Source organism: Panulirus ornatus, chromosome 14 (assembly GCF_036320965.1).
Source record: "Panulirus ornatus isolate Po-2019 chromosome 14, ASM3632096v1, whole genome shotgun sequence".
NCBI classification, from domain to species: domain Eukaryota; kingdom Metazoa; phylum Arthropoda; class Malacostraca; order Decapoda; family Palinuridae; genus Panulirus; species Panulirus ornatus.
Genome location: NC_092237.1, coordinates 48,274,644 through 48,288,311, shown reverse-complemented (window position 1 = coordinate 48,288,311; position 13,668 = coordinate 48,274,644). Strand labels below are relative to the sequence as shown.

Sequence of the window (13,668 nt, the reverse complement as noted above, 5' to 3'; positions counted from 1 at the left end):
GGGAGTATTTTGAAGGTTTGTTGAATGTCTTAGATGATAGAGTGACAGATATAGGGTGTTTTGGTCAAGGTAGTGTGCAAAGTGAGAGGGTAAGCGAGAATGGTTTGGTAAACAGAGAAGAGGTAGTGAAAGCTTTGCGGAATATGAAAGCCGGCAAGGCGGCGGGATTGGATATTATTGAAATGGAATTTATTAAAAAAGGGGTGACTGTGTAGTTGACTGGTTGGTAATGTTATTCAAAGTACATATGGGTCATGGTGAAGTGCCTGAGGATTGGCAGAAAGCATGTATGGTGCCACTGTACAAAGGCAAAGGGGATAAAGGTGAGTGTTCAAATTACAGAGATATAAGTTTGTTGAGTATTCCTGGGAAATTGTACGGTAGGGTATTGACTGAGAGGGTGAAGGCATGTACAGAGCATCAGACTGGGCAAGAGCAGTGTGGTTTCAGAAGTGGAAGAGGATGTGTAGATCAGGTATTTTATATGGAGAATGTGAGAAATACTTAGGAAAACAAATGGATTTGTATGTAGCATTTATGGATCTGGAGAAGGAATATGATAGAGTTGATAGAGATGCTCTGTGGAAGGTATTAAGAGTATATTGTGTGAAAGGCAAGTTGCTAGAAGCAGTGAAAAGTTTTTATCGAGGATGTAAAGCATGTGTAGGAGTAGGAAGAGAGGAAAGTGATTGGTTCTCAGTGAATGTAGGTTTGCGGCAGGGGTGTGTGATGTCTCCATGGTTGTTCAATTTGTTTATGGTTGGGGTTGCTAGTGAGGTGAACGCAAGAGTTTTGGAAAGAGGGGCAAGTATGCGGTCTGTTGTGGATGAGAGAGCTTGGAAAGTGAGTCAGTTTGTTCGCTAATGATACAGCGCTGGTGGCTGATTCGGGTGAGAAACTGCACAAGCTGGTGGCTGAGTTTGGTAAAGTTTGTGAAAGAAGAAAGCTGAGAGTAAATATGAATAAGAGCAAGGTTATTAGGTACAGAAGGGGTGAGGGACAAGTTAATTGGGAGGTAAGTTTGAATGGAGAAAAACTGGAAGAAGTGAAGTGTTTTAGATATCCGGGAGTGGATTTAGCAGCAGATGGAACCATGGAAGCAGAAGTGAACCACAGGGTGGGGGAGGGGGCGAAAGTTTTGGGAGTGTTGAAAAATGTGTGGAAGGCGAGAACATTATCTCGGAAAGCAAAAATGGGTATGTTTGAAGGAATAGTGGTTCCAACAATGTTATATGGTTGTGAGGCATGGGCTATAGATAGAGTTGTTCAGAGGAGGGTGGATGTGTTGGAAATGAGATGTTTGAGGACAATATGTGGTGTGAGGTGGTTTGATCAAGTAAGTAATGAAAGGGTAAGAGAGATGTGTGGTAATAAAAAGAGTGTGGTTGAGAGAGCAGAAGAGGGTGTGTTGAAATGGTTTGGTCACAAGGAGAGAATGATTGAGGAAAGATTGACAAAGAGGATACATGTGTCAGAGGTGGAGGGAATGAGAAGTGGGAGACCAAATTGGAGGTGGAAGGATGGAGTGAAAAAGATTTTGAGTGATCGGGGCTTGAACATGCAGGAGGGTGAAAGGTGTGCAAGGAATAGAGTGAATTGGAACGATGTGGTATATCGGGATTAACGTGCTGTCAATGGATTGAACCTAGGAATGTGAAGCATCTGGGGTAAACCATGGAAAGTTTTGTGGGGCTTGGATGTGGAAAGGGAGCTGTGATTTCAGTGCATTACACATGACAGCTAGAGACTAAGTGTGAACGAATGTGGCCTTTGTTGTCTTTTCCTAGCACTACCTTGCACATGTGCGGGGGAGGGGGTATCATTTCATGCATGGCAGTGTAGCGACGGGAATGAATAAAGGCAGCTAGTATGAATTATGTACAAGTGCATATATTCACATGTCTGTGTATGCATATATATGTATATGTTGAAATGTACAGGTATGTATATGTGCGTGTGTGGACTTGTATGCATATACATGTGTATGTGGGTGGGTTGGGCATTCTTTTATCTGTTTCCTTGCGCTACCTTGCTAATGCGGGAGACAGCAACAAAGTATAATAAAAAATATAAATACTACAAAGGGGATAAAAGTGAGTGCTCAAATTAGTTTGTTGAGTATTCCTGGGAAATTATATCGGAGGGTGTTGATTGAGAGGGTGAAGGCATGTACAGAGCATCAGATTGGGGAAGAGCAGTGTGAAATCAGAAGTGGTTGAGGATGTGTGGATCAGGTGTTTACTCTGATTTTTTTTTTTTTTTTTTTTTTTTTTTTTTTTTTGCTTTGTCGCTGTCTCCCACGTTTGCGAGGTAGCGCAAGGAAACAGACGAAAGAAATGGCCCAACCCACCCCCATACACATGTATATACATACGTCCACACACGCAAATATACATACCTACACGGCTTTCCATGGTTTACCCCAGACGCTTCACATGCCCCGATTCAATCCACTGACAGCACGTCAACCCCGGTATACCACATCGCTCCAATTCACTCTATTCCTTGCCCTCCTTTCACCCTCCTGCATGTTCAGGCCCCGATCACACAAAATCTTTTTCACTCCATCTTTCCACCTCCAATTTGCTCTCCCTCTTCTCCTCGTTCCCTCCACCTCCGACACATATATCCTCTTGGTCAATCTTTCCTCACTCATTCTCTCCATGTGCCCAAACCATTTCAAAACACCCTCTTCTGCTCTCTCAATCACACTCTTTTTATTTCCACACATCTCTCTTACCCTTACGTTACTTACTCGATCAAACCACCTCACACCACACATTGTCCTCAAACATCTCATTTCCAGCACATCCATCCTCCTGCGCACAACTCTATCCATAGTCCACGCCTCGCAACCATACAACATTGTTGGAACCACTATTCCTTCAAACATACCCATTTTTGCTTTCCGAGATAATGTTCTCGACTTCCACACATTCTTCAAGGCTCCCAGAATTTTCGCCCCCTCCCCCACCCTATGATCCACTTCCGCTTCCATGGTTCCATCCGCTGCCAGATCCACTCCCAGATATCTAAAACACTTCACTTCCTCCAGTTTTTCTCCATTCAAACTCACCTCCCAATTGACTTGACCCTCAACCCTACTGTACCTAATAACCTTGCTCTTATTCACATTTACTCTTAACTTTCTTCTTTCACACACTTTACCAAACTCAGTCACCAGCTTCTGCAGTTTCTCACATGAATCAGCCACCAGCGCTGTATCATCAGCGAACAACAACTGACTCACTTCCCAAGCTCTCTCATCCCCAACAGACTTCATACTTGCCCCTCTTTCCAAAACTCTTGCATTCACCTCCCTAACAACCCCATCCATAAACAAATTAAACAACCATGGAGACATCACACACCCCTGCCGCAAACCTACATTCACTGAGAACCAATCACTTTCCTCTCTTCCTACACGTACACATGCCTTACATCCTCGATAAAAACTTTTCACTGCTTCTAACAACTTGCCTCCCACACCATATATTCTTAATACCTTCCACAGAGCATCTCTATCAACTTTGAAGAATGTGTGTGAGAAATACTTAGAAAAGCAAAGGGATTTGTATGTATTTAGGGAATCAGTGATGGATTGCGCAAAAGATGCTTGTGGCATGAGAAGAGTGGGAGGTGGGTTGATTAGAAAGGGTAGTGAGTGGTGGGATGAAAAAGTAAGAGTATTAGTGAAAGAGAAGTGAGAGGCATTTGGACGATTTTTGCAGGGAAAAAATGAAACTGAGTGGGAGACGTATAAAAGAAAGAGACAGGAGGTCAAGAGAAAGGTGCAAGAGGTGAAAAAAAAGGCAAATGAGAGTTGGGGTGAGAGAGTATCATTAAATTTTAGGGAGAATAAAAAGATGTTCTGGAAGGAGGTAAATAAAGTGCGTAAGACAAAGGAGCAAATGGGAACTTCAGTGAAGGGCGCAAATGGGGAGGTGATAACAAGTAGTGGTGATGTGAGAAGGAGACGGAGTGAGTATTTTGAAGGTTTGTTGAATGTGTTTGATGATAGAGTGGCAGATATAGGGTGTTTTGGTCGAGGTGGTGTGCAAAGTGCGAGGGTTAGGGAAAATTATTTGGTAAACAGAGAAGAGGTAGTAAAAGCTTTGCGGAAGATGAAAGCCGGCAAGGCAGCAGGTTTGGATGGTATTGCAGTGGAATTTATTAAAAAAGGGGGTGACTGTATTGTTGACTGGTTGATAAGGTTATTTAATGTATGTATGACTCATGGTGAGGTGCCTGAGGATTGGCGGAATGCGTGCATAGTGCCATTGTACAAAGGCAAAGGGGATAAGAGTGAGTGCTCAAATTACAGAGGTATAAGTTTGTTGAGTATTCCTGGCAAATTATATGGGAGGGTATTGATTGAGAGGGTGAAGGCATGTACAGAGCATCAGATTGGGGAAGAGCAGTGTGGTTTCAGAAGTGGTAGAGGATGTGTGGATCAGGTGTTTGCTTTGAAGAATGTATGTGAGAAATACTTAGAAAAGCAAATGGATTTGTATGTAGCATTTATGGATCTGGAGAAGGCATATGATAGAGCTGATAGAGATGCTCTGTGGAAGGTATTAAGAATATATGGTGTGGGAGGCAAGTTGTTAGAAGCAGTGAAAAGTTTTTATCGAGGATGTAAGGCATGTGTACGTGTAGGAAGAGAGGAAAGTGATTGGTTCTCAGTGAATGTAGGTTTGCGGCAGGGGTGTGTGATGTCTCCATGGTTGTTTAATTTGTTTATGGATGGGGTTGTTAGGGAGGTGAATGCAAGAGTTTTGGAAAGAGGGGCAAGTATGAAGTCTGTTGGGGATGAGAGAGCTTGGGAAGTGAGTCAGTTGTTGTTCGCTGATGACACAGCGCTGGTGGCTGATTCATGTGAGAAACTGCAGAAGCTGGTGAATGAGTTTGGTAAAGTGTGTGAAAGAAGAAAGTTAAGAGTAAATGTGAATAAGAGTAAGATTATTAGGTACAGTAGGGTTGAGGGTCAAGCCAATTGGGAGGTGAGTTTGAATGGAGAAAAACTGGAGGAAGTGAAGTGTTTTAGATATCTGGGAGTGGATCTGGCAGCAGATGGAAACATGGAAGCGGAAGTGGATCATAGGGTGGGGGAGGGGGCGAAAATTCTGGGAGCCTTGAAGAATGTGTGGAAGTAGAGAACATTATCTCGGAAAGCAAAAATGGGTATGTTTGAAGGAATAGTGGTTCCAACAATGTTGTATGGTTGTGAGGCGTGGACTATGGATAGAGTTGTGCGCAGGAGGATGGATGTGCTGGAGATGTGTGGAAATAAAAAGAGCGTGGTTGAGAGAGCAGAAGAGGGTGTTTTGAAATGGTTTGGTCACATGGAGAGAATGAGTGAGGAAAGATTGACCAAGAGGATATATGTGTCGGAGGTGGAGGGAACGAGGAGAAGAGGGAGACCAAATTGGAGGTGGAAAGATGGAGTGAAAAAGATTTTGTGTGATCAGGGCCTGAACATGCAGGAGGGTGAAAGGAGGGCAAGGAATAGAGTGAATTGGAGCGATGTGGTATACCGGGGTTGACGTGCTGTCAGTGGATTGAATCAAGGCATGTGAAGCGTCTGGGGTAAACCATGGAAAGCCGTGTAGGTATGTATATTTGCGTGTGTGGACGTATGTATATACATGCGTATATGTGTCTGTTTCCTTGCGCTACCTCGCAAACGCGGGAGACAGCGACAAAAAAAAAAAAAAAAAAAAATATAGATCTGGAGAAGGAATATGATAGAGTTGATAGAGATGCTCTGTAGAAAGTATTAAGAATATATGGTGTGGGAGGCAAGTTTTTAGCAGTGAAAAGTTTTTACCAAGGATATAAGGCATGTGTACGTGTAGGAAGAGAGGAAAGTGATTGGTTCTCAGTGAATGTAGGTTTGTGGCAGGGGTGTGTGATGTCTCCATGGTTGTTTAATTTGTTTATGGATGGGGTTGCTAGGGAGGTGAACACAAGAGTTTTGGAAAGAGGGGCAAGTATGCGGTCTGTTGTGGATGAGAGAGCTTGGGAAGTGAGTCAGTTGTTGTTCACTAATGATACAGTGCTGGTGGCTGATTCAGGAGAGAAACTGCACAAGCTGGTGACTGAGTTTGGTAAAGCGTGTAAAAGAAGAAAGTTAAGAGTAAATATGAATAAGAGCAAGGTTATTAGGTACAGAAGGGGTGAGGGACAAGTTAATTGGGAGGTAAGTTTGAATGGAGAAAAACTGGAAGAAGTGGAGTGTTTTAGATATCTGGGAGTGGATTTAGCAGGAGATTGAACCATGGAAGCAGAAGTGAATCATAGGGTGGGGGAGGGGGCGAAAGTTCTGGGAGTGTTGAAAAATGTGTGGAAGTCAAGAATGTTATATTGGAAAGCAAAAATGGGTATGTTTGAAGGAATAGTAGTTCCAACAATATTATATGGTTGCGAGACGTGGGCTATAGATAGAGTTGTGGTAGTGCGGAGGAGGGTGGATGTGTTGGAAATGAGATGTTTGAGGACAATATGTGGTGTGAGGTGGTTTGATCTAGTAAGTAATGAAAGGGTAAGAGAGATGCTTGGTGGTAAAAAGAGTGTGGTTGAGGGAGCAGAAGAGGGTGTTTTGAAATGGTTTGGTCACATGGGGAGAATGAGTGAGCAAAATTGACAAAGAAGATATATGTGTCAGAGGTGGAGGGAATGAGGAGAAGGGGGAGACCAAATTGGAGGTGGAAAGATGGAGTGAAAAAGATTTTGAGTGATTGGGGTCTGAACATGCAGGAGGGTGAAAGGCGTGCAAGGAATGGAGTGAACTGGAACGATGTGGTATACCGGGGTCAACGTGCTGTCAATGGATTGAACCAGGGCACGTGAAGCGCCTTGGGTAAACCATGGAAAGTTTGTGGGGCCTGGATGTGGAAAGGGAGCTGTGGTTTCGGTGCATTATACATGACAGCTAAAGAGTGAGTGTGAACGAATGTGGCCTCGGTTGTCTTTTCCTAGCACTACCTCGCAAACATGTGGGGGAGGGGGCTGATATTTCATGTGTGGCGGGGTGGCGACGGGAATGAATAAGGGCAGACAGTATGAATTATGTATATGTGTATATCTGTATATGTCTGAGTGTGTGTATATATATGTATACGTTGAGATGAATGTAGTGAATGAGTGAATGTAGGTTTGCAGCAGGGGTGTGTGATGTCTCCATGGTTGTTTAATTTGTTTATGGATGGGGTTATTAGGGAGGTGAATGCAAGAGTTTTGGAAAGAGGGGCAAGTATGAAGTCTGTTGGGGATAAGAGAGCTTGGGAAGTGAGTCAGTTGTTGATCACTGATGATACAGCACTGGTGGCTGATTCATGTGAGAAACTGCAGAAGCTGGTGACTGAGTTTGGTAAAGTGTGTGAAAGAAGAAAGTTAAGAGTAAATGTGAATAAGAGCAAGGTTATTAGGTACAGTAGGGTTGAGGGTCAAGTCAATTGGGAGGTAAGTTTGAATGGAGAAAGACTGGAGGAAGTAAAGTGTTTTACATATCTGGGAGTGGGTCTGGCAGTGGATGGAACCATGGAAGTGGAAGTGAATCATAGGGTGGGGGAGGGGGTGAAAATCCTGGGAGCCTTGAAGAATGTGTGGAAGTCAAGAACATTATCTCAGAAAGCAAAAATGGCTATGTTTGAAGGAATAGTGGTTCCAACAATGTTGTATGGTTGCGAGGCGTGGGCTATGGATAGAGTTGTGCGCAGGAGGGTGGATGTGCTGGAAATGAGATGTTTGAGGACAATATGTGGTGTGAGGTGGTTTGATCGAGTAAGTAATGTAAGGGTAAGAGAGATGTGTGGAAATAAAAAGAGCGTGGTTGAGAGAGCAGAAGAGGGTGTTTTGAAATGGTTTGGGCACATGGAGAGAATGAGTAAGGAAAGACTGACCAAGAGGATATACGTGTCGGAGGTGGAGGGAACGAGGAGAAGTGGGAGACCAAATTGGAGGTGGAAAGATGGAGTGAAAAAGATTTTGAGTGATTGGGGCCTGAACATGCAGGAGGGTGAAAGGCGGGCAAGGAATAGAGTGAATTGGATCGATGTGGTATACTGGGGTCGACGTGTTGTCAATGGATTGAACCAGGGCATGTGAAGCATCTGGGGTAAACCATGGAAAGTTCTGTGGGGCCTGGATGTGGAAAGGGAGCTGTGGTTTCGGGCATTATTGCACGACAGCTAGAGACTGAGTGTGAACGAATGGGGCCTTTGTTATCTTTTCCTGGCGTTACCTTGCACACATGAGGGGGGAGGCGGATGTTATTCATGTGTGGCGAGGTGGCGATGGGAATGAATAAAGGCAGACAGTGTGAATTGTGTGCATGTGTATATATGTAGGTGTCTGTGTGTGTATATATATATATGTGTACATTGAGATGTATGGGTATGTATATTTGCATGTGTGGACGAGTATGTATATACATGTGTATGGGGGTGAGTTGGGCCATTTCTTTCATCTGTTTCCTTGTGCTACCTCGCAAATGCGGGAGACAGCGACAAAGCAAATAAATACGTTAGATGTTTAGATATGTATATGTGTGTGTGTGGACGTGTATGTATATACATGTGTATGTGGGTGGGTTGGGCTGTTCTTTCTTCTGTTTCCTTGCACTACTTCGCTAATGCGGGAGACAGCAACAAAGTATAATAAATAAATAAATAAATATAAATAAATACTACTACTAATAATAATAATAATTTTGCAATCCTTATATTTCAAAATGGCATCAAGTGAGTGTGAGAGGTGCAATGAAAGCAAGTAGTCCATCCTCACTTTATCATAAAGAAGTATCAGGAGAGGGGTGGCATCACCTTCATCTCAGTCTAACTCCTGCCTCAAACTGCCTAGCAAGCATTCCCACACTGCCAGATGCCCGCCGTCCAATTATCCTACCACACACTAAACCCTATCACCCCTCATGAGATTTTGGTAAGTAAATGAGACATCTGGTTTCAACAAAACCAAAAAACTGAAAACAAGAACAATAAAAAAGAATAAAATTAAAATTTGACAAGACATAAGGAAAATATACAAACAAATCACCACTCAGTAACAATACATTTCCTTTACATGTGAGCAGAACAAAAATGACATAACAAAGTAGTGTGTTCACTCTTCATAGGAGCCACCACAAACAAAATCATGCAAGTTTGCGGGGCAGTGTCTCATACGATGAGGGTGTCGCTGCCTGAGGCTGGGTGTCATCACAACTGTGGGTGAAGCCGCCACTGGTAGGTACTCCCCTTGACCCACAGGTGTCATGGGGTTCGGTGAAACCCGGGGGTGTAGGCAATGTCAGTTTCGCAAAGGTAGGCGGCCACTGCCATCCAGCTTCACTAAGTATTGTCTATGCAGGTAAACCTCCACTACCACGCCTGACCTGTACCACACCTTATAAGTGACATCCTGTATGTAGACTGGGGGTGCCCAAGGACAGCTGGGGCAGCGTAATGGCATCACCTTCTCAGCCGCCCTGCATGAGATCATATGCTTGGCTCTCTGCTATGGCCCACTCCCTGTTTCATAAAGCAGTTCTCCATGGCCAATATATCCCATAATGTTGCCAGGGTGCTGGGACACTATCTTGCAACTGTCTTCTTGCTGCCAGCTGTGCAGGTGACTTATCCCCGTCTCAGGGGGGTGTTGAGATATTTGCTGTTGTGCAGGTTACCTTCAACACCTGCGTTGCCCCTGAACACCCATTTGGCTGCTTTTGCTGTTGCTTCAGAGCATCCACTGGACTGCAGGAAGTGGGCTGAGGAGGTGCTGGCCATGATTCCCCATCTTTAGTAGAAAGTTTCCATCTCCTTGCTACCTAGATTGGTTACCCCTTCTGAGGCATTTCCTTGAGTGTGCCCCATCTCCCAAAGAAGGTGAGCAAGCTTGCAATAACTTATGATTTTAATGCGTAGGTTTGAATGCTACCCACTGCACCATGTAAGAGGTGCAAGGAAAGCAGGTAGTCCATCCTTACTTTATTATAAAGAAGTATCCTTTCACATGAGAGGGGTGGCATCACCTCTATCTCCTGCCTACAACTGCCTGGTAAGCATTCCCATGCTGCCGGTGCCCACCACCTAACTATCATACCACACACTAAACCCTCCAGTGATAGAGGAGTTAAAAGAAAGCATGTGAACTTAAATGTGGCACAAAAACAGATTACATTGGGTTTAATGGACTTTCAGCATTAAGACACCCCTTCCCCCTATCAGTCTGTTAAATCGAGGGTTTACTCTATTCCACTAATCCTCAGCAACAAGAAATTCAACTGCTATCCCATCCACTTTAATTACTTTTCAGCTCTTGTTCTTATGCAAGGCTTTCACCACATCTTCTCTTTTCACTAAAACACTTACCATGACCCTCTCACTTTACATACCTCTATGTCCAAAATATTACATATCGGGCACTCTATCATCAAACATATTTAACAATCCTTCAAAATACTCACTCCATATCCTCTTCACCTCATTTCTACCTGTTAACATTTCCCCATTTTCACCAATGTCCCATTTGTTTTCATTTCTCACAAATTATTACTCTCCTCCCAAAACATTTTCTGATTGTTCCTGAAGTCTGCTGATACTTGATCACCTGAATATTCATTTGCCCCCTTTTTCAGCCCCTCTCTCTTCTCTACCTCCTGCCACTTTCTCTTATACATCTGATCTCTTCTTCCCTGTAAGTAATGCCCTTTCACCTCTACATTTTCTTTCACTAACAAATTAACTTTCTCATCCTGCCACCTGCTACCCTTTCTTACCTGTCTACCTCTCACCTTCTGCATGCCACACGCTTCTCTCACACACATAGGCAGTGCTTCCCTAACACCTCCCATTCCTCACCCACTTCCCCAGCTTCATTCACTCTCACCTGTTACCACTCAACCCTCAATCTCTCCAAGAATCTCTTTACACAAGCTACTTTTCCAAGCTTACTGCCTTTCACCACCCCCGTTCCTACACACGTCATTCACTCTTTTCTTAAATCCTCCACAAACCCTCACCCTTGCCTCCACTAAGTAATAACTGAACATCTTACCAGTGGCCCTTCTCAGCACATTAACATCCAAGAGTCTCTTTGAAGAATAACTATCTAATAGTACTTAATCCAATGATGCCTGCTTTTCTTCACATCTACTCCCCACACATACTCATGCAAGTCCCTCTTCTTGAACCAGGTATTTCCAATCACCAGTCCTCTTTCTGTGCGCAACTCCACAAGCTGTTCATCATCTTTATTGAAAAGACTGGGTACACCATGCCTACCAATCATACCCACAAGTCACATTATCAACTGTCACAAAAATATTTTCTATACAATAAAATTAAGGAGCACATCGCTGCTACACAAAATATGCGTATCTACGGTTGGAATATGTAAACCAGTAAACAGTACAGAATTCAACAGTTCTGGAAACTCTTACTGTGGCCATTCTTTTCAGGGAGTTCCCAGAGGAAATGGGTTTCAGAGAGATATAATTAGACATAGATAACATGAGCAAGAATAGGTTGACAAAGAGGATTACATGTCAGAAGTGCAAGGAAAAAGGAAAAGAGAGGCAAAATTGGAGATGGAAGGAAGATTTTGAGCAATCGGGGCCTGAACATGCAGGAAGGTGAAAGGTGTGCAAGGGATAAGGTGAATGGGAACAGTGTGGTACACAGGGATTGATCTGCTGTCAATAACTGAACTGAGTATGTGTAGCATCCAGGGTAAACCATGGAAAAGTCTGTGGGGCTTGGTTTTGGATAGGGAGCTATGGTTTCAATGCAAAACACATCACTGCTAGAAAGTGGACGTGAACAAATATGGCCTTCTTAGTCTGTTCTTGGCGTTACCTTGTGAACACAGGAAATAGCAATCAAGTATAAAAGGCAAATAGGAAGAGATGTAGTTAAGCTGGGCAATGGCTTTTAAATCTATATAAAGAAAATGAAAATTTCTGCAACAGAAAAAAAGCTGAATGTATGGAAAAAAAAAAGCTGGAATCTCTTGAATAATACAGGAAAACTGATCCCATCTCCAAACAGAATGTTTGGAATCAGTTCATGTTAAACACTTCAACCACATTCATGAAATAGAATAAAAAACCAATATCAGAAATATTTACCTGAAATAATAGACATCGAACTTGCCAGCTGAGGCTCCATTGGTACGCTGAGTTACCACTCTCGACCAGCCTTCTGGTACTGGTATTTCACAACCTAGATCACTCACAACTGCAAAGCAAACAGACAAAAATACAATATAAAACTACAAAAAGCCACTTAGGTTGGAAAATACTAATGGTCATGCTGCAAGGGAATATAATAAATGAAAAAACTGCACAGAAGACTTTCTGTATCACCTTACTGACTTTCAATAATTTACTAAAGCTGTAGGACCCACTGCAGTTGACACGTATACTCCTTAGTTCTGTAACCAATTCGAATCACAAGCATACGTCCTGTACTAGAGGATTATTTCAGTTATGGCAACTTAAACTCTTTACGGTATTTTATAAATCAGAGAAAATAGCATTTTTTTTTAATCATACTTTCAAAGACATTTGTTACATGTGAAGTCACGCTAACTTGCTTGTACTGCTCTGGTATTAGCTTGGATCCTCTGTGTGTATTAGTGGTACATATGTTATTAAGTCAGTGACTGTGCAATTTTGCTTTCACTCACTCTGCTTCATATATAACATTACTGGTTTTGCTATTGCTGTCTTTCCCTTCTTGAAGATGACTGAGATTCCATCTGATCTTGGAGGTGAATTCTCTCAGAGGTAATCGATAGCTCTGGTCATATCTTTTGATATCTCAGTATCTTTCTATCTTCCATACATGTTCACCATTTCACTCATTACCAAGGCAGCACTAGGAACTGACAAAGAAATGGCTTCATTCACTTACATCCACTCTCTTGGTGTAATGTATAATACACCAAAACCAGATCCCCTTTTCCATGACCAGGACTCACAAACCTTCCCATGTTTTCCTGATTTCATATGCCATGGTTCAGTCCACTGACAGCATACTGTTCTATATATACCACATTGCACCAATTCATTCTACCCATTGCATCCTGCTGCATGTTCAGGCCTGAGCCTTCAAAGCATTCTTCATTACATTCTTCCACCTCCTTCTTGGTTTCCCTCATTTCCTTGTTCCTTCCACTTCTGACAAGTATACCCTCTTACTCATCCTATCCAAATATCCAAACCAATTCACTCTTTAGCTTCCTCATAAAAACTCCTCTAACTACCACACCTCTCACTTATCCTGTCATTCTTATTCATTGGACCCTCCCCACACCACAAACTGCCCTAGAACATTAAATTTGTAACAAATTCATCTTATACTTTCCATTTTTGTATAAGACCCATGCCTCACATCCACACAGCACCAATAGGACGACTATTCTGTCAAATATATCCACAATATGCCCAAGCTCTATGCCTACTCACCCATTCTATGACTCAATTCAACTCCTATGGTTCCATTTGCCACCATATCCAATTCCAGGTACCTAAAATACTCACTTTCCTCCAGTTCTTTCCATTCAAGCACTCCAAGAACCTGTATCTCTTCAATGCTACACATGACCTTGCTTTCATTCATGTTCATTCTCAATTTTCTCCTTAACACCCTCTCATAATCTATA

The 13,668-nt window shown here is 42.8% G+C and overlaps 1 protein-coding gene across 2 annotated transcripts in view; it reads right to left on the bottom strand.

Moving 5' to 3' along the window:
- The window catches only part of LOC139753389 (uncharacterized), a 139,697-nt gene that overhangs the window by 110,554 nt on the left and 15,475 nt on the right, over window positions 1–13,668 (bottom strand). For both annotated transcript variants that reach the window (XM_071669827.1, XM_071669828.1), the window contains exon 3: window positions 12,131–12,239. In XM_071669827.1, the coding sequence (XP_071525928.1) occupies window positions 12,131–12,239 (109 nt within the window). The remainder of the gene's footprint in view (window positions 1–12,130; window positions 12,240–13,668) is intronic.